At 50.2% G+C, this 24,814-nt stretch overlaps 1 protein-coding gene across 1 annotated transcript in view; it reads right to left on the bottom strand.

Annotated features, from left to right (window-relative positions):
• Window positions 1–11,203, bottom strand: part of xpo7 (exportin 7) — a 92,039-nt gene extending 80,836 nt beyond the window's left edge. Inside the window, exons 1-3 of the mRNA XM_038785255.1 lie at window positions 10,927–11,203; window positions 4,174–4,320; window positions 764–857 (exon numbers count right to left, since the gene is read on the bottom strand). Of these exons, the coding sequence (XP_038641183.1) occupies window positions 764–857; window positions 4,174–4,320; window positions 10,927–10,965 (280 nt within the window). The 5' untranslated portion in view covers window positions 10,966–11,203. The remainder of the gene's footprint in view (window positions 1–763; window positions 858–4,173; window positions 4,321–10,926) is intronic.
• Window positions 11,204–24,814: the final 13,611 nt, after the last annotated feature.

The following is a 24,814-nucleotide window of genomic DNA, read 5'->3' as shown; positions in this document are numbered from 1 at the left end:
TCAGTATTGGCATGGGCACAGACTGAGTCTATCAGTATTGGCATGGGCACAGACTGTCTATCAGTATTGGCACGGGAACAGACTGAGTCTATCAGTATTGGCATGGGCACAGACTGTCTATCAGTATTGGCATGGGCACAGACTGAGTCGATCAGTAATGGCATGGGCACAGACTGAGTCTATCAGTATTGGCATGGGCACAGACTGAGTCTATCAGTATTGGCATGGGCACAGACTGTCTATCAGTATTGGCATGGGCACAGACTGAGTTTATCAGTATTGGCATGGGCACAGACTGTCTATCAGTATTGGCATGGGCACTGACTGTCTATCAGTATTGGCATGGGCACAGACTGTCTATCAGTATTGGCATGGGCACAGACTGAGTCTATCAGTATTGGCATGGGCACAGACTGAGTCTATCAGTATTGGCATGGGCACAGACTGAGTGGATCAGTAATGGCATGGGCACAGACTGTCTATCAGTATTGGCATGGGCACAGACTGTCTATCAGTATTGGCATGGGCACAGACTGAGTCGATCAGTAATGGCATGGGCACAGACTGAGTCGATCAGTATTGGCAAGGTGCTTCAGGGATTTGTCAATAATGGTCGGCCCTTAAAAAAATGTCATTATTGATAGCAAATACCCACCACAGCCATACCCCACTCCAAAATAGAAACGTTTGAAATGAAAGATCACATTGCAGAATTTCTATCCCTTACGAGCTGTTAAAAAAACAAAGAGAGACTCGTACTTACGTATGTCAGTGCGTTGTTCTAAAGGCAAAGGGTTATTCGTCCGTGACACAAGTTTTGTAAGGCAGGTTGCAGCCAGCAACTGTGAATATGATGACTGGGGAATAATCACAACCACAATATTTAGAAAGGCAGCAGTAGCTCAATAACTTCACATGTGTCTCAATGAATGGGCACCGTGCAGTGCATCGCTGATCATTTGCTTTTGTGACAGGTATTTAACTGAGGAAGGTGGGACACTTGTTAAACCCAGATTTTGCTACCCCTCCCGGGAGTTCCAAGATTTCAGTAATACCCAGAGCCCAAGCAGAAGTTGGTGCACACAGTTTATAATTCAGACCATTAATCACTTCACCTCGAAATGGTATCTGTTTGTACCAGAGTGACAGATGTGCGTGAATATGAACATGAGCTAACGCCCGATATAGACATGGACTGTCGCTCTTACAGACCGCCATTAGTGTGTGTTGGCAAGATTTGCGGGTCAATACTCAACCTGTTTGGCCGCATTATGAACGCACCTTCCTTGGCCTGGGGTGGGATTCAAACCCAGGGCTTCTGTTTCAGAGGCAGTGGGTGCTACACTCTGAACCCAAGTCTGAGATTTATATTACTGACTGCATCACTCCTTGGGTTATTTTACATCCCAGTGTAGCAAGGTTAAAAACATGCACATCACATCGTATCAATAGCATGGAAACGGATCATCCAGCCCGAGAAAGTATTTATGTTCCCCAAGAGGCTTCTCCCAGCCTTCTGCATGTAACCCTGTGAACATTCCTTTCTTCCCGATGTGATGGGCTAGCTGACCATTAAATGTATCTGAGCTACATTTTTTAAATTCGTTCATGGGACATGGGTGTCGCAGGCTGTGTCAATATTTATTGCCCATTCCTAATTGATCTTGAAGGGGCAGTTCCGAGTCAACCACATTGCTGTGGGTCTGGAGTCACGTGTAGGTCAGATCGGGTAAGGACGGCAGATTCCCTTCCCTAAAGGACATTAGTGAACCAGATGGGTTTTTAACCACAATGGTTTCATGGTGATCATTAGATTTTTAACTGCAGATATTTATTGAATTCAGATTTCACCATCTGCTGTGGCGGGATCTGAACCTGGGTCCCAGATCATTACTCTGGTTTCCTAGTCCATTGACAATGCCACTACACCACCGTCTCCCCAACCTCAACTCCCTGGGTAAAGACATTTCTCATCAGCTCGATACTGCATTCACAGCGGCCATCATAAATGTATAGCCCAATCCTGGCCTTACCCTTAAATGGATACATCTTCTCCATGTCTACTGTGATGAATGTAGGAATTTCAGATATATATTGTATTACATATATTTGGTGCAGTGATGGTTAAAAGACTGGATTAATGTATACCTGCCTGCAATCATTTTTATTTTAAAGTCATGGTTTAAAAGACAGACACTTTTGGCTCCAAAGGAGCAATTAAAGCATCGTAAAAGTAAGATCATACTTATTTCCCTTTCAATTTTTGAGTTCAGTTTAGGTCTGTCTGTGAACAGACTACCTCCTTCTCTCAAAGCAGTTAAGGTAAACGGTTTGGTCTCCGAACAGAACTGCAGTTTCTGAAAAGGCTGGCAGATTAAACAGTAGTTTGACACAGGCAAGAATCTGCATGCTGTTTCCTGGAGGATCTCTCTCTCTCTCACAGTGGTTTACCCAAGACACCTCGTTACAGCAAATGTTCCTGGGTTGGCTGACTGTAGTTAAAAGCGGATTTTGACTTGAGAGGAGTTTTGTAGAGTGGAGATAAAATCAAGCAATTAGGAGTTAGTGTTTATTATCATTGTCCAGCATTGTTTAACTGGTAATTGTAATCTATTTTCTTTATGATGTCAAAGTTAGTAATCCAATTTGGCCAATTATAATCTAGCTGGGGAAACTCAAAATTGGGGAATTAATGGATCTCCATCTCTCACCGAAACAATAAAAATAGGACCTGTAACTGAAACAAGACCAGGGCTCAATGTGACTGGTTGGAGGAGCCGCTTCCTCTGTGTCAGCTGCCTCCCCAGCCCCGGGAATAGCCGTCTCACCAGCAGTCGTACTTCTGACAGCGGCAGAGTCCTGCGGTTCCAGTTTCATCACTTTGGGCAACCTGGAGGACCCTGCACGGGTGGTAGATCTGGGTGGACCAGACCAAGAAAAGGTGAAGTGGCGGCTACAGGAGCTTTCCGTTTTTATTATTTTAGGGAGAGACGGAGATCCGTTGATTTCCCAGTCTCATGTTTCCCCAGTTCCATTATAATTGACCAATTCCCCCCCCCCCCCCCCCCCCCCCGCCTTTGTTTTTAATCACTCTCATCTCAGAAATCTGCCCCTTCTTGGAGAAAATCTCTTTCACTCCTATTAGACACAAATGTGCTCCTTACAAGTCCACTCTCTCTGCTTTCCTCCGCAATGTATTGAATAGGGAAGTGTGTGTTCAAGTGATTTCACGTGGTTGAGGGGAGTTGCCAGTGTTAACTACCAGTTTACATCCCATGAAACTGACTCTTCGGGTAAAATGGTACTATGTACAAACAGGATTTGCCAGTGCTACCCCCAACACCACGGGCTCTTATCTTAAGTAGCCTTTAGTGCGGCACCTTGTCGAACACTTTTTGGAAATTCAAGTATATTACATCTACTGGTTCTCCTTTATCTATCCTACTTGTTACCACCTCAATCAATTCTAGTAAACTTGTCAGGCATGATGTCCTCTTCCTGAAGCCATGCTGACTTTGCTTGATTATATTATGCATTTCTAAATGGTGTGCTATCACACCCTTTATAATAGACCGTGACATTTTCCCAATGACAGATGTTAAGCTAACTGGCCTATAATTTAAAACAAAATATTTATATCAATTTACGGTACCCAATTATTTTTTTCCAATTAAGGGGCAATTTAGTGTGGCCAATCTACCCACCCTGCACATCTTTGGGTTGTGGGGGTGAAATCCACGCAGACATGGGGAGTAACTGGCCTATAGTTACCTGTTTTTTAATCTGCCTCCCTTTATGAATAAGTTTAAACATTAGCAGTTTTCCAATCCTCTGGCATTTTTCCAGAACTGTCTTCATCTTGCCAATTAATCTTGTGTGCCCTGTGAAAATTCACATATACTTACATATACTAGCTCCCCTTGATCTATCCTACCAGTTACATCTTCAAAAGAACTCTGATAAGTTTGTCAAACACCATTTCCCTTTTGTAAGACCGTGACTCATGCCATTATTTTCTCAGTGCATTGTTCAGATCTCCTTGTTAATAGATTCCAGCACTTTTCGGAGTCATGAATGAGCAAGGTGGGGCGAGTAGCCCATTTCACAATCCAAGCTGCCTTCCATCATTCTGCACCGCCTTGCCATTTGAACTGCGTACAATATGGTACTCACACTTCCTCTTTCCAGGAGCAGTTGACATCTGCTCAGACAGTCCGGGCTATTGGTGAATTCAACCAGGGCCTTTTCCGCCTGCAGACGAGTCGCTGTGTCAGTGGTTTCATACAGCTGTTTACAAAGTATCTCTAGCTGGGCTAAGCTCTGCAATGAGAAATAAGCTGTTGGTTATTGAAAGACATTCTAAGCCATGAATAGTTTTACCTGACTCTGAACATGTGAACTGAAGTTGCAGGCTTAAGGGTTGTGCCTGCACAAAGAAAGAAAAAAAGACACTTTGAAATAGCGTCCTGCAAAAATTCAGGACGTCCTAACGTTATTGTACAGTCACTGAAGTAGTGTCGAAGCATGCCAGCATCCTGCTAAATCATCAGGTTCTGGGTTCAGGCTGACACTCCAGTGCCCTTCTGAGGGAGAAGGAGGTACCATCTTCTGTCTTAAAGTGAGGACCTGGGCAGATGTCAAAGATCCCATGGTAATATTGTGAAGAAGTGCAGGGGAGTTATCCCTGCTGTCCGAGGGGGGGGGGGGGGGGTTTGTTGGGTTACGGGTATAGGGTGCCGAAGGGCCTGTTCTGTGCTGTACTGTTCTATGTTCTATGTTGTCAGACTTCTTACTGTGCTCACCCCAGTCCAACGCCAGCATCTCCACATCGATAATTAACAGCTGAATCAAGATGCTGCTGTTCTACTAGATTAACCGTCCAAGACAGTGGGAGTACAAATGCTGACACGTGGAGACAAACAATTTGATCAATGAAAGTTTCATTGAGCAATCGTCTGCTCGTTCCCAGCGACGGATGACACAACTTAACCACTGAACGTGAACTCCTACTGATTACAGTTTTAATAAAAGTGCATTGATGTAATTGAAAATACCACTCCTGTCCACCTCCAGGACACCAACGAGCAGAGAAAACAAGAGAAAAACAGAGTCCAGACTCTACTTGAATGAAAGGTTTGAGTCTTGTTACAAATGTTCAAGTGTTATTTAACTGCCCCTTAAACTACTCAAAATAGAGGGTGTGGTGCTGGTGACTTTGTGATCTGATACTGTGACAGATCCTTGGTGAATAGAAGCACACGAGCTTCGCTGCCGCCTGTAGATAATGTGAGTTTGAAGAATTGTCGGAAAGATTTTAGAGATCCTATTCCTGTCTACAATGTGGTAATCTCAGGAGAGAGGCTGCCCCATCCTGATGCCACACATACAGAACAGCACATTTGGAGCGGGGGGGCGGGCAGCCACGTTCGCCTTGTTGTTTCAAACAAGAACTCGTCCCTGGGAAGATTAAAGCTGAATATAGTTTTTAACTTCCCCAGTTCGCAGATCGCTTCAGTTCCATTTTTTCGATCTACTTGAACCTTTTGCCAAGCAAAGTGTGTGCCAGCAACTCCTTCCCAGGAAGCTGATCATGAACAGAAAGCTCTGGCAGTGGATCCAATCAATGCTAATCTGTCTCTCCTCCGTTTCATTTGTTGCCTCTTGCCAGCTGAAGTCACAAACTCAGTAACGTTGCAGCGGGAGAATCTTTTATCCTGTTACCGTGTGGCTTGATCCCTCGATTCCCTGAGACAAAACCTCTGTCCATCCCAGCCTTAGGTGTCTTGAATCTGGAGCATCCACAACTCCCGCGGGGAGAGAATTCCAAAGGTTCACAACCCTTTGAGTGAAGCAGTTCCTCCTTACCTCAGCCATAAAAGTCCCAGTAGTTTGAACACAACATACAGATCCCCACTGCTCCATCAAGCCTAACACATCCAAACTTGGTACAACCATGCACGCATTGTCCCATGTCCCTCAGCATGCAGCCACCTGGAAGGGGCAGAAACAGAGAGGAAACCTGGTCCCAGTGCTGGAAACCACTCAAATTCCTCTCCAATCACCTCAACCAATCCAGGAGACTCCATGAAAGTCCACCAATCACAGCTATTAAGTACTGTTCAGTTTGGTCTATTCCGTTGGTCAGAGACAATTGTGAAAATAAGTAATTTTTGATATTCAACCCAATGCTTTGCAAAAGAATTTCATTTTGCGCATAGGTCCAACTACCTCTATCCTTCCCAAACAATCTATCCAACCAAATGTTAGCCCAATCATCTCACTAGGTTCCTTCAAAACCTGCATTCACTCAAGATAAAGGAGTTTTTCTCATTTTTAGGCAGAGATGCCTCAATGTAGAAGGAAGACATGCACAAGGTGGCTCCCGCTACGGTACTGCACTTTGATTCTTTGTCACATTGTTTAAAAACCCATATATTGAATGGGATAAGGAACCTACACAGGTGAAATGCCCAGACAAGGAAGGGGGAAAGTGGCTGAAATGACCAATGGGAAGAAGCCTTGGCTCCCATCTGTTTGGCATTGGAGAGGACCAATGAAACACCAATGGTACAGGGTCATGATACAAGGTCAGGAGGTGGCCCCTTTGAGAAATAGTTACCTCTCTGGAAGCGGCAATATCTCTGATAGCCGATGTAAATAAGGAGCGAATCCTGAGATGGGCGAAGGATCATTGCGACTACAGATGGGAAAGGCCACACCATCAGGTTTTACTAGAATGTGGGAGTGGAGATGGTGAAGAAGCGGGCTGCATTCAACAAAACCAAGGTGGCCCTGTATAAAAACAGTGTTCAGTTTGGGTTGCTATACCTGGCGTGGCTAAGAGTGACCTTTGAGGGAAATTACTCGATGCACCGGGGGAGGTGGATTCCTTTGTAAAGAAACATGGGCTGGTCGAGGGGTGTTTGAGGTTGTTGGATATTGGGGATGGGCATGTGCTATGTGAAATTGTTGGGTTCCTTGTTCATGTTGGCATTTTTCTGTTCTTGTTGGGGTTGAATGTTTTACAAGTTGTGCATAGGTCTCGGGTTTATTTTTGTGGGTTTAGCTCATGGGAGGGGAGGGGTTTGGAAAGATTTAGGGACCTGTTTGTGGCAGGAAGGTTTGTCAGATTTAAGGAGCTGGAGGAGAAATTTCAACTCCCTGGTTCCAGTCTTTTCAGATACTTACAGGTTTGCAATGTTTTGCACATGGCTCTTCCCTCTTTCCCCTTGGCATCGCACTCATCGCTGTTGAAGCGGATTTTGTCTTTGTTCGGGTCTGATGGGGGGACTATTTCGGGCATATATATGGCCATATCCTTCAGTGGGGTCGGCTCCGTTGAGTGAGGTGAGGGTGAAATGGGAGGGTGAGCTGGGTCCCATTCTGGGTGATGAGGTTTGGAGTGAGGTCCTTCACAGGGTCAACTCCACGTCTTCATGTGCTGGGCTAAGTCTGGTCTAATTCACGGTGATGCATCTAACTAAAGCGAGGATGATCAGATTCTTCTCTGGGGTGGAGGACACGGGTGAGCGTTGCTCTTGGGGGCCGGCTAACCCCACACGTGTGTTCTGGTTCTCCCCCAAGTTGGTCAGCTTTGGGCCTCTTTCTTCAACACCATGTCGGAGATACTGGATGTTGAATTGGAGCCATTCCCACTGGTGGCCATTTTCGGGGTATCAGACTGACCGGGGCTGCAGACGGAGTGAAGGGGGAATGTCCTCGCTTTCACCTCGTTGATAGCCTGGAGACGGGTTTGCCTGGGAAGGAGGTCTCCTACTCCACCCAGTGCCTCGGCCTGGTTGGCTGACCTCGTCATTCTTACATTTGGAGAAGGTGAAGTTCACCATCAGGGAGTGTGGAGGAGGATTCTACCTCATGACAGCCATTCACTTCCTGCTTTAAGGAGCTGGTCACCGGCAGCTGTGAGGGGGTTTAGTTTAGTTTGTGGGGTTAAGTTAATTTGTATTTTTGATTGTTTGCCTTGTTAGAAACATAGAAAATAGAAGGAGGCCATTCGTTATGATCATGGCTGATTATCAAGTTCAATTCCCTGATCCCGCCTTCCACCCATATCCCTTTAATCCCAAGAGCTGTATCTAACTCCTGCTTGAAATTACACAATGCTTTGACCTCAACTACTTTCTATGATAGCGAATTCCAGATTCACCATTCTCTGGGTGAAGAAACACCAATGAATAAAGTCCTAACTGATTTAGTCTCTGATTTATTCCATCCGAGGAATCAGCCTGATAAACCTTCGCTGCAGTCTCTGCATCGCAAGATAAATGTTAGAAGTCTGCACGTCCTCCCCGTGTCCGCGTGGGTTTCCTCCGGGTGCTCCGGTTTCCTCCCACAGTCCAAAGATGTGCGGGTTAGGTGGATTGGCCATGCTAAATTGCCCGTAGTGTCCTAATAAAAAAGTAAGGTTAAGGGGGGGGGGGTTGTTGGGTTACGGGTATAGGGTGGATACGTGGGTTTGAGTAGGGTGATCATGGCTCGGCACAGCATTGAGGGCCGAAGGGCCTGTTCTGTGCTGTACTGTTCTATGTTCTATTAAAGATGTCACAGGATTCGGAAAAATTCAAGGCAATCGAGCAGAGTCCACATGTTTTTGTGGAAGGGAAATCATGGAATTATAGAATTAGCAGTGCAGAAGGAGGCCATTGGGCCCATCGAGTCTACACTGGCCCTTGGAAAGAGCACCCTACTTAAGCCCATGCCTCCACCCCATCCCCGTAACACAGAAACCCCACCTAACCTTTTTGGACACTAAGGGCAATTTATCACGGCCAATCCACCTAACCTGCACATTTTTGGACTGTGGGAGGAAACCGGAGCACCCGGAGGAAACCCACGCAGGAAATCACGTTTAACCAATCTATTGGAGTCCTTGAAGGAGTCACGCGTGCTGTGCTTAAAAGGAAATAATGGGTGTAGATTTCCTGAAGGCATTTGATAAGGAGCCACATTAAAGGTTTTTGGATAAAATAAAAGCTCCTGGTGTAGGTCTTGACATGGTTAGAAGATTGGCTACTTTACAGGAAATAGAGATTAAGCGTAAATAGGTGTTTTTCTGGTTGGCAGGATGTGTCACAGGAATCAGGGGCGCGATTCTCCGCAAATGCGGCGAGTCGTAAAGGCTGCCGTGAAACTGGCCGTGTTTCACGGCAGCCTCCGCGCCCCCTCCCGGGACCCGATTCTCCCCCTCGGGCGGGGCTAGCAGCGCGGCCCCGTGAACCACGGCATTGCGGCTTTAGCGACCGTCACTGAGTCCGCGCGCCAAGCCGGCTGACGCGCACGATGACGTCAGCCGCGCATGCGCGGATTGGACGGCTCCAACCCGCGCATGCGCGGGGCCATCATCTCCCTCGGCCGCCCCGCGGACTGATCCTGCGGGGCGGCGGAGGGAGAAAGAGTGCGTCCGTAACGGATCGGTGCACACCGATCGCGGGCCCATGCTCCCCTTGGCACGGCCATGGTACTGCCGTGCCAATCGGGGCCCTGGATGCCCAGAACGGGCATGTTGCGGCCGTTTTTACGACGGCAGCAAGCAGGTGTGTTTGCTGCCGTAAAAACGTCCGTAAAGGCCTGGGAACTCGGCCCATCGGCCTGGGGAGAATCGCTGTTCGCCGTAAAAAACGGGGGGGGGGAGGGGGGGAATAGCGGGAGGGCGGGAAAAATGTCGGGGACGCCCTCCTGCTATTCTCAGACCCGTCGTGGGCAGCGGAGAATCGCGCCCCAGAGCTGGGGCCTCAATTCTTTACAATTTATAGAAATGATTTGGATGAAGGGACTGAACGTACGGTTGCTGAATTTGCCGACGACACAAAGATAGGAAAGTAAATTATGAAGAGGACGTAAGGAGGCTGCAAAGGGACATCGACGGGTTGTGAGTGGGTAAAAATGTGGCAAATGAAGGATAATGGGGGAAAATGCCAACTTGGCAGGAAGAATAAAAAAGCTCATTATCTAAACAGTGAGAGATTGCTGAGAGTGAGAGGTGCAGAGGGATCTGGGTGTCACAGTGCATGAATCACAATTGGAAAATTATACAGGTACTGAAAGCCATAAGGAAAACCCCGTAAATATTCTCATTCATTGTGGGGGGGAATTGAGTGCACAAGTTGGGAGGTTCTGCTTCAGTTGTACAGGACATTGGTGAGACCACATCTGGAGTAATGTGCACAGTGTTGGTCTCCTTATTGAAGGAAAGATGTAAATGAGTTGGAAGTAGTTCAGAGAAGGTTTACCGGACTAATACCAGGAATGGTTATCTTCTGAGGAAATGCTGGACAGGTTAGGTTTGTATCCACTGGAGTTTAAACAAGAAAGAGGTGATTTGATTGAAACGGGTATGGTCATCAGGGATATTGACAGGATGTGGAGAGAATCTTTCCTGTTGTCAGAACCCCAAACTGGGGATCGCTGTTTAAAAATAAGGTGTCACTCACTTACGGCAGAGATGTGGCGAATCTTTCTCTCAGAAGGCCGAGAGTCTCTGGGATCTCTGAATGTTTGCAAGGCAGAGATGGACAGCTTCTTGTTGAGGAAGGGGGTGAAAGGTTATCAGGGGTCAGCAGGAATGTGGGGTCGAGATCAGCCATGATCTTATTGAATAGCGGAGCAGACTCGAAGGGCCAAGTGGCCTTTTCCTGCTTGTATGTACGTATGTAACCATTGCTTTCCTCAACAATGTTGTAAATCAATGTGTAACAATATAAACAGGGGCACGGGAAGCGACTGGGATTTAAGCACAATCCGAGGAATTTAGTCAATTGTGGGTGATTATACCTATTTACTATTTGGCTGACCAAACGTTCATCATACTGTTTATCACAAGGGAGTGTGCAAACAAAACCCAGCAATCTTGTCCAAACTCTGGCTGTTGGAATGACAAAGAAAGTAATTGACAATAAGGAAACATACCGTAACTCTCCAGGAATCTTGTAGTAATAAGTTCCCCATGAGCTCTGAACCTTTGCACCACCTGAGAGGCAGAGATCACCAGGCCAGCAAGAGTTTTCCTGCCGTCATTTTTGGGTGATGAAAATCCCCGATATTTTACAGAGCAACGTACAGTGGGACTCACTGCCAACTTCCAAAATTACCCAGGATCAGTTCTTAACATCAACTTGATTAGTATTGTGACAAGAACAATTAATGCTGGGCTGGAAAGTTAAATTCAGAAAGTGAAGGCTGAGCCTCAGCTCGAGCAGCCGGTTTATTGTGGATCGAACATGATTCTAATGTATTTACACGGATCTGACGGTGCAACAAGCTGTCGCCCTTTCAGCACGGTCTGGGATTAGTGCTCTCAGCCCAGCATTTACAACACAACAAAAGGAATTAGCACTCAGCTGACTGCTGTACAGTCTCATCCACACAACGCAGTGTCAGTGGGTTTATGCAAAATATCATTTGCAGCAACGGTTCCTTTCTGGTCAGGGTATGAAGTACAATGTGCTGATAACAACACTGGGGCATCGGACAATGTCAACCTGCCCACTCCCCATCTCCGCCGCTTATTCCAAACTCCCATTCTTTGCTGTCTCGAGGCAGAAAGTGAATTCTATGCACCCGACACGTGGGGATGGACTTGCGAGCCAGACTCTGCAAGTTAAAATATCGCCTCGACCAGGACTAAGAGGAATACTCTTTGGTCGGCCCCAGGAATAATAACCACTGCGGTCGCACACGATCGGATCGATTGGAATGCCATGCAAAGTGCAAGGGCAAGCCATCCATTCATCAGAGCATCTTGTGACTGCCAATGCACATGAGCATACCTGCATCTTCCACTTCCCAACGGCAAATAAGAAAAAGAATTTCACCAGCCCTGGGAAACGCCATGGTGTATAATTTACAACATAGAAAATAGGAGGTGGAGGCCGTTGGGCCCTTCTAGCCTGCTCCGCCATTCATTACAATCACTGCCGATCATCCAACTTAGTAACCTGATCCGGCTGCCTCCTCCCATATCCCTTGATCCCTTTATATCCGAGTGCTGTATCTAACTGTTTCTTGGAAACATACAATGTTTTCGCCTCAACTGCTTTCTATGATAGCGAATTCCACAGGCCCATCACTCTCTGGGTGAAGAAATTTCTCCTCCTCTATGCCCTAAATGGTCTACCCCGTATCCTCAGACTGTGACCCCTGGTTCTGGACACCTCCCACCATCGGGAACATCCTTCCTGCATCTACCCTGTCCAGCCCTGTTAGAATTTTATAGGTTTCTATGAGAGCCCCACCCCTCCCTCTGAAGTCCAGCAAATATAATTATTTTAAAAAATAAATTTATTGTACCTAATTCATTTTTTCCAATTAAGGGGCAATTTAGCGTGGCCAATCCACCTACCCTGTACATCTTTGGGTTGTGGGGGTGAAACCCACGCAGACACGGGGAGAATGTGCAAACTCCACCCGGACAGTGACCCAGAGCCGGGATCGAACCTGGGACCTCAGCACCGTGAGGCAGCAGGGCTAACCACTGTGCCACCATGCTGCCCTCAACAACTATAATTCTAACTGAGGAAATGAACAAAAGGGGATGGCACTGAAGCCTGGTGGGTAGTCAGGCTAAGTCAGGAGTATCATGGTGAGGGGGATGGGTGATCACAGGGGCCTCAGGCAAAAGGAATGTTAGGGAACCTATGGAAACCCAACAATTGCCAAGTTACCTTATTTTGTCGTGTGTGTAACCTCATTTTTTTTATACCAATGTATATGAGACTCTGGGGACTCGACAAGACTCTGGCAGAGTGAGTCAGCTTGCAAGACGCGCAAATGAAATAAAGTGTGTTACCTACAATCCGACTTGGTATATTTACTGAGACCAGACTGAGGACAAAAAGAACTCGAATTCTCATAACCAACCCAATCTCTCCTCATCCCAGGAATCAGTCTGGTAAACCTTTGTTGCACTCCCTCCATAGCAAGAACATCCTTCCTCAGATAAGGAGACTGGAACTGCACACAATACACCAGGCGTGGCCTCACCAAGGCTCCTGTATAATTTCAGCAAGACATCCCTGCTCCTGTACTTGAATCCTCTTGCAATGAAGGCCAGCATACCACTTGCTTTCTTTACCGCCTGCTGCACATGAGGACATTTCACATTTTCCTCTCTCAATCTATCGCCATTCAGATAATAATCTGCCTTCCTGTTTTTCTACCAAAGTGGATAACCTCACATTTATCTACATTATACCATTCATTTGCCCATTCATTTGCCCACTCATTCAGCTTGTCTAAATCACACAAAGGATCTCTGCTTCCTCCTCACAGCTCACATTCCCAAATTTGGAGATATAACATTTAGTTCCCTCATCTAAATCATTAATATATATTGTGATCGCTGTGGTACCCCATTAGTCACTGCCTGCAAATTTGAAAAAGACCTGTTCATTCCTACTCTTTGTTTCCTGTCTGCCAACCAGTTTCCTATCCATCTCATTACACTGCCAATCCCATGCGCTTTAATTTTATATGCAAATTTATTCTGTCGGACTTTATCGAAAGTTTTCTGAAAGTCCAAATAAGCCCATCCACTGGCTCCCCTCGTCAATGATATTAGTTGTATCCTTGAAGAATTCCAGGAGGTTTGTCACGCATGTTATCCCTTCCATAAATCTATGTTGACTCCTTCTGATCCTGCCACTGTTTTCTGAGCACAGTGAGAAGTCTTACAACACCAGGTTACCGTCCAACAGGTTTGTTTCAAACACGAGCTTTCAGAGCACTGCTCCTTCCTCAGGTGAAAGAGCAGTGCTCCGAAAGCTAGTGTCTGAAACTAACATGTTGGACTTTAACCTGGTGTTGTGAGACTTCTCACTGTGCTCACCCCAGTTCCAACGCCGGCATCGCCACATCATGTTTTCTGAGTGTTCTGCAATTAAATCTTTTAGAATGGACTCTCGCATTTTCCCCATGACCAATGTCAGGCTGGCTTGTTTTCTCTCTTCCTCCCTTTTTCAACAGTGGAGTTACATTAGCCACCCTCCAATCTATAGAAACTGTCCAGAGTCTATATAATTCTGCAAGATGACCACCAATGCAATGCATCGACTATTTCTAGAGCCACTTCCTTGAGTACTCTGGGATGTAGATTATCAGGCCCTGGGGATGTATCAGCCGTCAATCCCATCAATTTCCCCAACACCATTTTCCCCAATACTGATCTCCGTCAGTTCCTCCCTCTCACTAAACCCTGCGTTCCCCAACATTTCTGGTTGGTTATCTGTGTTCTCCTTTGTGAAGATAGAACCAAAGTATGTTTAGGAAGGACAGACTAAAAGGAAAAGGCGGTGCAGTGGCAGTGCTGGTTAAAGAGGAAATTAATGGAATAGTGAGGAAGGATATTAGCCCCGACAATGCGGAATCTGTATGGGTAGAGCTGGGAAACAGCAAGGGGCAAAGAAAGTGTCTCCAGTGCCGCTCCAGCTCCATGTGCCTTCACCTCTGGTAGAGCTGACAATGACTCCTCTTACATCTTTTCTCTGTGATTCTAAGATTGGTGTGCAAGTGTGGAATGTTTAATATGTCAGCTCTGGCTCAGTTACAAGGTTGAGTGTTCATGCCACACCGGAAATCTCAGCACATGCGCTCGACAGCAGCTTGGGGTAGTACAGTATTGAGAAAGTGCTGCAGTGTCGAAGGTGTTATTTTTCAGAGGAGACATGAAGCCAAGGCCTTGTTTGCCCTCTCACGTGGCTGTGAAAGATTGCAGAACACCGTTGGAAGGGCAGTGCACCCACCCAGCTCACATCCCTCCTGTACGCCCCTCTCCCCTCCTCCCGCCCCCAGCCTCAAGCGCTGGCCAATACGAGCGGAATGCGCGATCACGGCCGCTTTTGGGAACTTGCTGCATTCGCAGCTGTGCTCCCTGCAGCAGCTCCTACCCTGGGAAAAGTGCTTGATTAGCTGTGAGGGGATTTGGGATTGCCTGGGGGCACGTTACTGCTCAGGTCTCAGACCAGAGGATTATGCAGAGTAAATGCAGCGGTTTACCCTCTCGTCTTTGGTCAGAGGGGTGTGCTACCATCGCAGCTTATCACTCTCTGCTGGATAAACATTTACAGAATACCCTACTGTCAACAGGAAAAGCCCTCAAACTTCTGAGAGGATCTGGCCAGGCCTGAAGTCGAAACCAAGAAACTGTCTTGGTATAAGAGGGCAGTGCTCGAATCACCCAGCCTACTCAACGCATTGGCACCAATATGCTGTTGGAAAGCCCAACAAATCCCCCAGTGACAGACCAGTGACCAATCCTCGTGTTAAACTGGCTGAAATATCGCCTCGGGAGATATTTGAAGCTCAACTTCAAAAGGGAATTGAGGATAAATCCTTGATGGGAAAAGAATTGACAGAGGCACGGGGGAAGAGCTGGGAAGGGGGAATATTATTAATGAATATGAATTGTTTCGCTTTTCCAAAGAGGCAGAACTGACACAACAGCCTGAAAACCCGATGCTGAATCATTCCATGAACTTGGCTTTACACAAGGAAATTCTCATCATTGCGAGTTTGTGAAACCACAATGATTGAGTTTTACATGCGAACGAGTGCCTTAATATCTATCATGCATTTAAACAGGGGCGGGAAACAACATTGGGACCAGAGCAACGAAGAAGGTATTAATCCTTGGTCAAAGATTTATGTCTTTCAGGAGGAGAGCGAGTTACAGGTATCCAGGGCCGAGCATCGAGATAGCTAATGGATGTCCACAATGGTGCAGCAATTAGAATCATGGACACATCAGGGAATTGGGGAAGTGCAGAGATAAAGAAATCAGGAAGGACAAGGTGGAAGTTAAAGACAGAGGAGAGAATTTAAAACCGGAGGTATTCCTATACCTGCACACAGCAGGTTTGACAGTCACAGTTCCTGTGGTTTATATTGGGCCCAAGCTGGAGTAGGGATGGTGTAACACAGGTTAAAGGTTGCTAATACCTCTAGGTAAACAGGATCACGTGACTGGCATTGCACTGGCGAAGGAGATACTGTGAGAGATTACTGGGAAATATACTGCATTGCAGTAAATAATGACAGCAGCGTCAAGATGTGCAGTGGTTCAAAAAAGGCACTCACCACCACCCTCTCAGGGCAAATCGGGCTGGGCAACAAATGCTGGCCTTGTTGGCAACATTCAAATCCCATGAAATAATAGAAATAAGTGAATACAGGCATCATCTCATCAATACTGCAGGAGAGAGACAGCTTGACATCAAGTTCAGAGATGCTTCTTTTTCTGTATTTCTTCAAATCTGACTGTTTAAAACCATGACCTCTGTTGGTCATAAACTAGCAAATCATAGAATCACTACAATGCAGAAGGAGGCCATTCGGCCCATCGAGTTTGCACTGGCCCTTGTAAAGAGCACCCTACTTAAGCCTAAACCTCCACCCTAGTCCCAGTAACCTCACCTAACCTTTTGGATACTAAGGGGCAATTTAGCATGGCCAATCCACTTAACCTGCATATCTTTGGACTGTGGGAGGAAACCGGAGTACCCGGAGGAAACCCACGCACACACGGGGAGGACGTGCAGACTCCGCGCAGACAGTGACCCAGCCGGGAACTGAACCTAGATCCCTGGCGTTGTGAGGCAGCAGTGGTAACCGCTGTGCCACCCGTACATGAACCATTTTCAGGACTGTTAAGGATAAACTTTTAAAAAGCACAAAACTCCTGACAATTGGTTCCACATTCCTTTCGGTCCATTAAACCAATCTTTGAAAAATGTGGCTGAGCATTCTCACCCATCACCTTCCTAGATAGTGGCCCAGTTTCAAATGAAGTCCAAGAATAATGAAGGCGGAAGAACCATTTGACATACACACAAGTCGCAATCTTGTTGTAGAAATAGAGATAACGTGGTTGCCGAGTGAAATGTATCTGCAGCCTGACAGGGCCAGTTGTCAGGTACAGGACACGGGAATGGATTGTGGGATGCTACAGGCTCACGAAGGTGTCATTTCTAACTACGTTCTCATTGTACAAATCAAGGCCTCGATACAGTTTTGTACAAGTCGACAGAATGGAAGGCCATGCACCTCTGCAAAACTTCAAACCATGGGCTGTCCCAAAGCATAATGAGATCAATAAACTGCTTTGCAAGTGCAGCCACTCTTGTTGGGAAACTTGGCGAGCGACATCCAATAAAGAGCAAATAAGCAGAGGATCCCGAGTTGTACGAGGACCGTGATCATCTTCACACGTTACCGCCCAGCTCTCTACATGTACCCGAGCAGGCTTGGTTTACGGTCTCAACCAAGAAACGGTTTCACTGACAGCGCCAACACTCCCTCGGTTCTGCACTGAACTAGCCGATGTCATACCCATGTCGGGTTTGAACCCCACAAATATCCAACTTAAAGAGAGTGTCTCATCAAACGAGCAAGGACGGCATATTTTATGTTGGACTTGTTTTGGAGGCCGCCCATGTGGCGAATCAATATAAACTCACTGTTCTCACTGTTCTCTTGTGTGATCTGAACCACTACTGGCAGCAAAGCCTGAATAAACCCAGTCTACAGCATTCATTGGATGGCCCAGACTCATTCTAACCAGTGAGATATCCATTTACAGCAATCAAATCAGTGAGGCCAATAAGCAAGCACTTCACTCTGGTAATACATCAATTTCAGTCAGCAACGGGGACGTGATGAACAGAATCACGACTCTCCACATGGTGCCACACATAACGGTTTTGGAGGTTTTCTCCATGTTCCAGCCCCTATAATTATTCACACATTCCCGAGTTGGGGAATGCTGGCACTTCCACAGATTCCCTGAGAGTAGTGAACCACTCCCGGGAATTTCCTGTAAATACCGATATGCCCCCGTTAATCATGTCAAGGATAAGCGTCATCTGCCCATCTTCCCGGCTTTTGTGGAGACTTCTTTGATCTGCAGAGACAGCGGCAACATACTGGTGAGTCAGCACGTACTCCTAAATCCAGGGACGGAGGTAAATACTGCTGGTGCGGCAAATGCAGAAATAAAAGGAGACATTTCTGGAAATATTCAGTAGGTCAGGCAGCATTTATACAGAGAGAAACAGAGCTAACATTTCGGTGATTCTGCCATTTCCATTCACACCTGCTCTCGGCCGATCTTTGTTTCTCTATTTGTCCCATTCCCATCTCCTTTTTCCATCATCATCCCATTTGTCATTTCACCTCAGCCTATCGCAGGCCTCCCTTCCTGTTGTTACCCTGCCCCAGTTCCCGGCCGGCCTCTGTGCTTGGTTTAACATCTGGTATCTATGCCAACGTCGCTCAGTTCTGATGGGAGACACCGTTCTCCTGAAATGTTAACTCTGAATCCAGTTTGGTTTGTGAGCAATGATGTGATGTGAATTGATAGGCAGTGTAGCTGAAACGGAGTGAAAGTACAGAAGTAAACATTGGGTGGAATCATTCTCGCTCTCACTGCAGTGACACCGTTGGCCAGGATTGCTTCCTGCTCCTCTCTTTTAAAAAAATAAATTTAGATTACCCAATTCATTTTTTCCAATTAAGGAGCAATTTAGCTTGGCCAATCCACCTACATCTTTTGGGTTGTGGCGGCGAGACCCACACAAACACGGGGGGGGGGGGGGGGGGGGGGGGAATGTGCAAACTCCACACGGACAGTGACCCAGGGTCGGGATCGAACCTGCGACCTCGGCGCCGTGAGGTAACAGTGCTAACCACGGTGTCTGCTTTCAGGTCACTGATATCCGTGGAGTCCACAGATCCCTGGGGTTCAGCTGTCTTTCCAAAGTAGCTGAGCAGTATGTGAAGGAGTGGCAGCCACAGACACCCAGTGCCAGGTAGCAGCCACACAGACACACGGTGCCAGGTAGGCTGGCTCTCTCACCTCGGAGGGATATTCGCATGGAGAGTCAACACAAAGATGGGCAGGTAGACCCACACTGACAACACTGGTGCTGGGCACCTGGTGAGTTCAGCTTTGTTCAAACCAGCAGGGATTTTTCAAAACTATTTATGACTTAAACTAAAAGGTCAGGTGCCAAAATACTAGTTTGTCCAGGTAGTTAGTATTATATATCATAATTTAGACAAGGATTCATGATTCCTAGTCCATTTTGAAACAGTCCTTGAAGTAAAATATCTTTGAAACACTAGCATAAATGACACCGACTCTTTCATCACCCCCAACCTCTGCACCATTCTCCCCAAGTTCGAGTGAGACTCTCTTCACTGAAACACTGCATTATCTTACCTTCATTGCCTGGTTTCAATGAATGCCACCTTTCATCAGGTCGCTCATCTGATTTCAAAGGTTTGCATTTAAGTGGTACCTTTCACAACCCCAGCTAGTCCCAAAGTGTTTTCCAAGTGTCATAATGCAGTTCTCAGAGATTGCAACAACACTTCCCACGCAGTGAGTTACGATGAAGTACACCGAGCACTGCTTTAGGTAAAAGCAGGAGCCATTTTGTACATGGCAAGATCTCGCAAACAGCAATGAGATGAAAAGACTGGGGGCTGGATTCTCCACAGCTCCGTGCCGTAATCGGGCCCGGTGCCAGTCCAGCGATTCTGAGGTCCCTGCATGACTGTGGGGTGCACCGCGCCGCCGGGGGGGGTGGGGGGGGGGGCATTGCCAAAGCCGCCCAGCAATCCTCCGTTCCTGAAAGGCCGAGTTCCCGAAGGCGTGGAACTGACCACCTATTGCCGATCGGGATGCTGGTGTGGCGGCTGTGGACTCAGTTCGTGGTCGCCTTGGTTGGGGGGGATCAGAGGCTGGGGGGGGGGGGGGCTTACAGGCTGCCGGGGATTAAATATATGCGGTTAAAGGCTGGGGTGGGCGGTTTCAGGCTGGGGTGGGTGGTTTCAGGCTGGGGTGCGGGGTTTCAGGCTGGGGTGCGGGATTTCAGGCTGGGGTGGGCGGTTTCAGGCTGGGGTGGGGGGTTTCAGGCTGGGGTGGGGGGTTTCAGGCTGGGGTGGGCGGTTTCAGGCTGGGGTGGGCGGTTTCAGGCTGGGGTGGGGGGTTTCAGGCTGGGGTGCGGGGTTTCAGGCTCGGGTGCGCGGTTTCAGGCTGGGGTGGGCGGTTTTAGGCTGGGGTGCGGGGTTTCAGGCTGGGGTGGGCGGTTTCAGGCTGGGGTGGGCGGTTTCAGGCTGGGGTGGGGGGTTTCAGGCTGGGGTGGGGGGTTTCAGGCTGGGGTGGGCGGTTTCAGGCTGGGGTGGGCGGGGTTTCAGGCTGGGGTGGGGGGTTTCAGGCTGGGGTGGGGGGGTTTCAGGCTGGGGTGGGGGGGTTTCAGGCTGGGGTGGGCGGGGTTTCAGGCTGGGGTGGGGGGTTTCAGGCTGGGGTGGGGGGTTTCAGGCTGGGGTGGGCGGTTTCAGGCTGGGGTGGGCGGTTTCAGGCTGGGGTGCGGGGTTTCAGGCTGGGGTGGGGGGTTTCAGGCTGGGGTGGGGGGTTTCAGGCTGGGGTGCGGGGTTTCAGGCTGGGGTGGGGGGTTTCAGGCTGGGGTGGGGGGTTTCAGGCTGGGGTGGGGGGTTTCAGGCTGGGTGGGCGGTTTCAGGCTGGGGTGCGGGGTTTCAGGCTGGGGTGGGCGGTTTCAGGCTGGGGTGCGGGGTTTCAGGCTGGGGTGGGGGGTTTCAGGCTGGGGTGGGTGGTTTCAGGCTGGGGTGCGGGGTTTCAGGCTGGGGTGGGCGGTTTCAAGCTGGGGTGGGGGGTTTCAGGCTGGGGTGGGGGGTTTCAGGCTGGGGTGGGCGGTTTCAGGCTGGGGTGGGGGGTTTCAGGCTGGGGTGGGGGGGTTTCAGGCTGGGGTGGGCGGTTTCAGGCTGGGGTGGGCGGTTTCAGGCTGGGGTGCGGGGTTTCAGGCTGGGGTGGGGGGTTTCAGGCTGGGGTGGGCGGTTTCAGGCTGGGGTGGGCGGTTTCAGGCTGGGGTGCGGGGTTTCAGGCTGGGGTGGGGGTTTCAGGCTGGGGTGGGCGGTTTCAGGCTGGGGTGGGCGGTTTCAGGCTGGGGTGGGGGGGTTTAAGGCTGGGGTGGGCGGTTTCAGGCTGGGGTGGGGGGTTTCAGGCTGGGGTGCGGGGTTTCAGGCTGGGGTGGGGCGGTTTCAGGCTGGGGTGCGGGGGTTTCAGGCTGGGGTGGGGGGTTTCAGGCTGGGGTGCGGGGTTTCAGGCTGGGGTGGGGGGTTTCAGGCTGGGTTGCGCGGGTTTCAGGCTGGGGTGGGGGGTTTCAGGCTCGGATGGGCGGTTTCAGGCTGGGGTGGGCGGTTTCAGGCTGGGGTGGGGGGGTTTCAGGCTGGGGTGGGGGGGGTTTCAGGCTGGGGTGGGCGGTTTCAGGCTGGGGTGGGGGGTTTCAGGCTGGGGTGGGCGGTTTCAGGCTGGGGTGGGGGGTTTCAGGCTGGGGTGCGGGTTTCAGGCTGGGGTGGGTGGTTTCAGGCTGGGGTGGGGGGTTTCAGGCTGGGGTGGGCGGTTTCAGGCTGGGGTGGGCGGTTTCAGGCTGGGGTGGGGGGTTTCAGGTTGGGGTGGGCGGTTTCAGGCTGGGGTGGGCGGTTTCAGGCTGGGGTGGGGGTTTCAGGTTGGGGTGGGCGGTTTCAGGCTGGGGTGGGCGGTATCAGGCTGGGGTGGGGGTTTCAAGGCTGGGGTGCGGGGTTTCAGGCTGGGGGTGGGGGGTTTCAGGCTGGGGTGGGGGGTTTCAGGCTGGGGTGCGCGGTTTCAGGCTGGGGTGAGGGGTTTCAGGCTGGGGTGGGCGGTTTCAGGCTGGGGTGGGGGGTTTCAGGCTGGGGTGGGGCGGTTTCAGGCTGGGGTGGGCGGTTTCAGGCTGGGGTGGGGGGGGGTTTAAAGGCTGGGTGGGCGGTTTCAGGCTGGGGTGGGCGGTTTCAGGCTGGGGTGCGGGGTTTCAGGCTGGGTGGGCGGGTTTCAGGCTGGGGTGCGGGGTTTCAGGCTGGGGGTGGGGGGTTTCAGGCTGGGGTGGCGGGGTTTCAGGCTGGGGTGGGGGGTTTCAGGCTGGGTGCGCGGTTTACAGGCTGGGGTGGGGGGTTTCAGGCTCGGATGGGCGGTTTCAGGCTGGGTGGGCGGTTTCAGGCTGGGGTGGGGGGGGTTTCAGGCTGGGGTGGGGGGGAGGTTTCAGTGCTGGGGTGGGCGGTTTCATGCTGGGGTGGGGGGTTTCAGGCTGGGTGTTGGGCGGTTTCAGGCTGGGGGTGGGGGGTTTCAGGCTGGGGGTGGCGGGGTTTCAGGCTTGGGGTGGGTGGTTTCAGGCTGGGGTGGGGGGTTTCAGGCTGGGGTGGGCTGGTTTCAGGCTGGGGGTGGGCGGTTTCAGGCTGGGGTGGGGGTTTTCAGGTTGGGGTGGGCGGTTTCAGGCTGGGGTGGGCGGTTTCAGGCTGGGGTGGGGGGTTTCAGGTTGGGGTGGGGCGGTTTCAGGCTGGGGTGGGCGGTATCAGGCTGGGGTGGGGGGTTTCAGGCTGGGGTGCGGGGTTTCAGGCTGGGGTGGGGGGTTTCAGGCTGGGGTGGGGGGTTTCAGGCTGGGTTGCGCGGTTTCAGGCTGGGGTGGGGGGTTTCAGGCTGGGGTGGGCGGTTTCAGGCTGGGGTGGGGGGTTTCAGGCTGGGGGTGGGCGGTTTTCTCTGGCTGGGGTGGGCGGTTTCAGGCTGGGGTGGGCGGTTTCTGGCTGGGGTGGGGCGGTTTCTGGCTGGGGTGGGCGGTTTCTGGCTGGGGTGGGCGGTTTCTGGCTGGGGTGCGGGGTTTCAGGCTGGGGTGCGGGGTTTCAGGCTGGGGTGCGGGGTTTCAGGCTGGGGTGCGGGGTTTCAGGCTGGGGTGGGGGGTTTCAGGCTGGGGTGGGCGGTTTCAGGCTGGGTTGCGCGGTTTCAGGCTGGGGTGCGGGGTTTCAGGCTGGGGTGGGCGGTTTCAGGCTGGGGTGGGCGGTTTCAGGCTGGGGTGGGGGGTTTCAGGCTGGGGTGCCCGGTTTCAGGCTGGGGTGCGGGGTTTCAGGCTGGGGTGGGGGGTTTCAGGCTGGGGTGGGGCGGTTTCAGGCTGGGGTGGGGGGTTTCAGGCTGGGGTGGCGGTTTTCAGGCTGGGGTGGGTGGTTTCAGGCTGGGGTGGGCGGGGTTTCAGGCTGGGGTGCGGGGTTTCAGGCTGGGGTGGGGGGTTTCAGGCTGGGGTGGGTGGGTTTCAGGCTGGGGTGGGCGGTTTCAGGCTGGGGTGGGTGGTTTCAGGCTGGGGTGGGCGGTTTCAGGCTGGGGTGGGTGGTTTCAGGCTGGGGTGGGCGGTTTCAGGCTGGGGTGCCCGGTTTCAGGCTGGGGTGGGGGGTTTTCAGGCTGGGTTGCGCGGTTTCAGGCTCGGGTGCCCGGTTTCAGGCTGGGGTGCGGGGTTTCAGGCTCCTTTCTCTGTGTGGCTCTGCCAGGCTCCGCGGCCGCCATGGGGCACGGTGCGGCCGCTGGAGGCTGCTGCCATGCGCGGACTCTGAACCGGAAATGCAGTGGCCCGTATCTGCAGCAAAACCTGTGAGATTTACTCCGGGTCCCTGCCAGCCCCCTGCAGGGCTAGGAATTTGTTCAACTTTTTGTCAGGAATTTTGGGGTAAAACTCCGGCGTGGGGACATTGTCCCATTTGGGGAGAATCCAGTCCTGGTTGTTTGGTGGCATCAGCTAGTGTGACGGGAGTGGGGTTAAATCATCGACTTGCGCCCAATGAAGAACGGGGCACCTGAACCACCACAACTGAAACCCCAGTTTCTCCAAAAGACTCTGGCAATAACTTGTTCGCCCAGTACAGAGTTAAACATCGCCCTCGGCTCTTCACAAACAAGCAGAGTTGGACACAGTATAATCACACAAGGGTAGCCTTGGCTCATTGACCCACGCACTCGCCTCTGGATCACAAGGTCCAATTCCCACTCCAGCGCTATCGAGTACAAAAATCAAGGCAGACCTTTGCGTTAAGGAGTGCTGCACTGACTGAAGAGCCATCATTGAGTGGAGGCTGGGCTGATGTAAAAGATCCTGTGTTAATATTTTGACAGGAGGGCGGGTCCTCCCTGGTGTCCTGGCCAATATCTATCCCTTAATCAGCATCAAAGGAAAGGATGACTTAGTCATTATCACGTGAATGTTTGTGGGAGTTTACTGTATACAAATTAACTGCTCTGTTTCCCATATTACAATTACTACACTTCAGCCGTACTTCATTGGCGGTGAAGCACTTTCAGAGACATCCAGTGGTCGTGGAAAGTGCAGTATAAATGCAAGTCTTTCTTTGTGACAACAAAGGAGCTTGCTTCTGGAAACAAGCGGAATAAAAAGAAATTGAATTTCTTCCCAGCGCCGCCACAAATGGCAGCAACTGAGCGCCCTGTTCACGTGGCTCAGCTGGAGCCTCTCCCATCTCGGAGTCTGAACTGGTGTGGGTTCAGTCCCTCTTTAAAAATGGAATCTAAAGGGACACTTTTGTGCAGCGCTGAGCTGCTGGAGTTGACCTCCTTTGCACGGGATTGACACGGCGCGACTCGAACAGGGGCAATGGAGCACCCAGGGGTATAAACCATTCGGCATCCCACAGCACACACCGTCAAAAACAAATCATTTATTTCATTGTTATTGTTGGATCGAGTATGCCGGTCTACGCCTGTCAAAGTCCACATCACTGTGCTCAAGTGGGAGATGATATCCTGTTAGCTCCAAGTTCTCAGCCTGAAGCCGAGAAAGAAACTCTCTCCATTGGACGTGTGCAGTGGGTGGTGTGAGAAGCAATTAATTTGGGATTAATGAGCACCTTTATTGAAGTTAAATCAACACCGTTTGCCATGAGTCATCTACCCTACTTGCCCCCCTCACCGGGGGATGGAAAATGGAATGGAGGA

This window comes from Scyliorhinus canicula, chromosome 26 (assembly GCF_902713615.1).
Source record: "Scyliorhinus canicula chromosome 26, sScyCan1.1, whole genome shotgun sequence".
Taxonomy (NCBI): Eukaryota; Metazoa; Chordata; class Chondrichthyes; order Carcharhiniformes; family Scyliorhinidae; genus Scyliorhinus; species Scyliorhinus canicula.
Note: the sequence above shows the minus strand (reverse complement) of the source record. Positions and strands in the feature narration are given on the sequence as shown.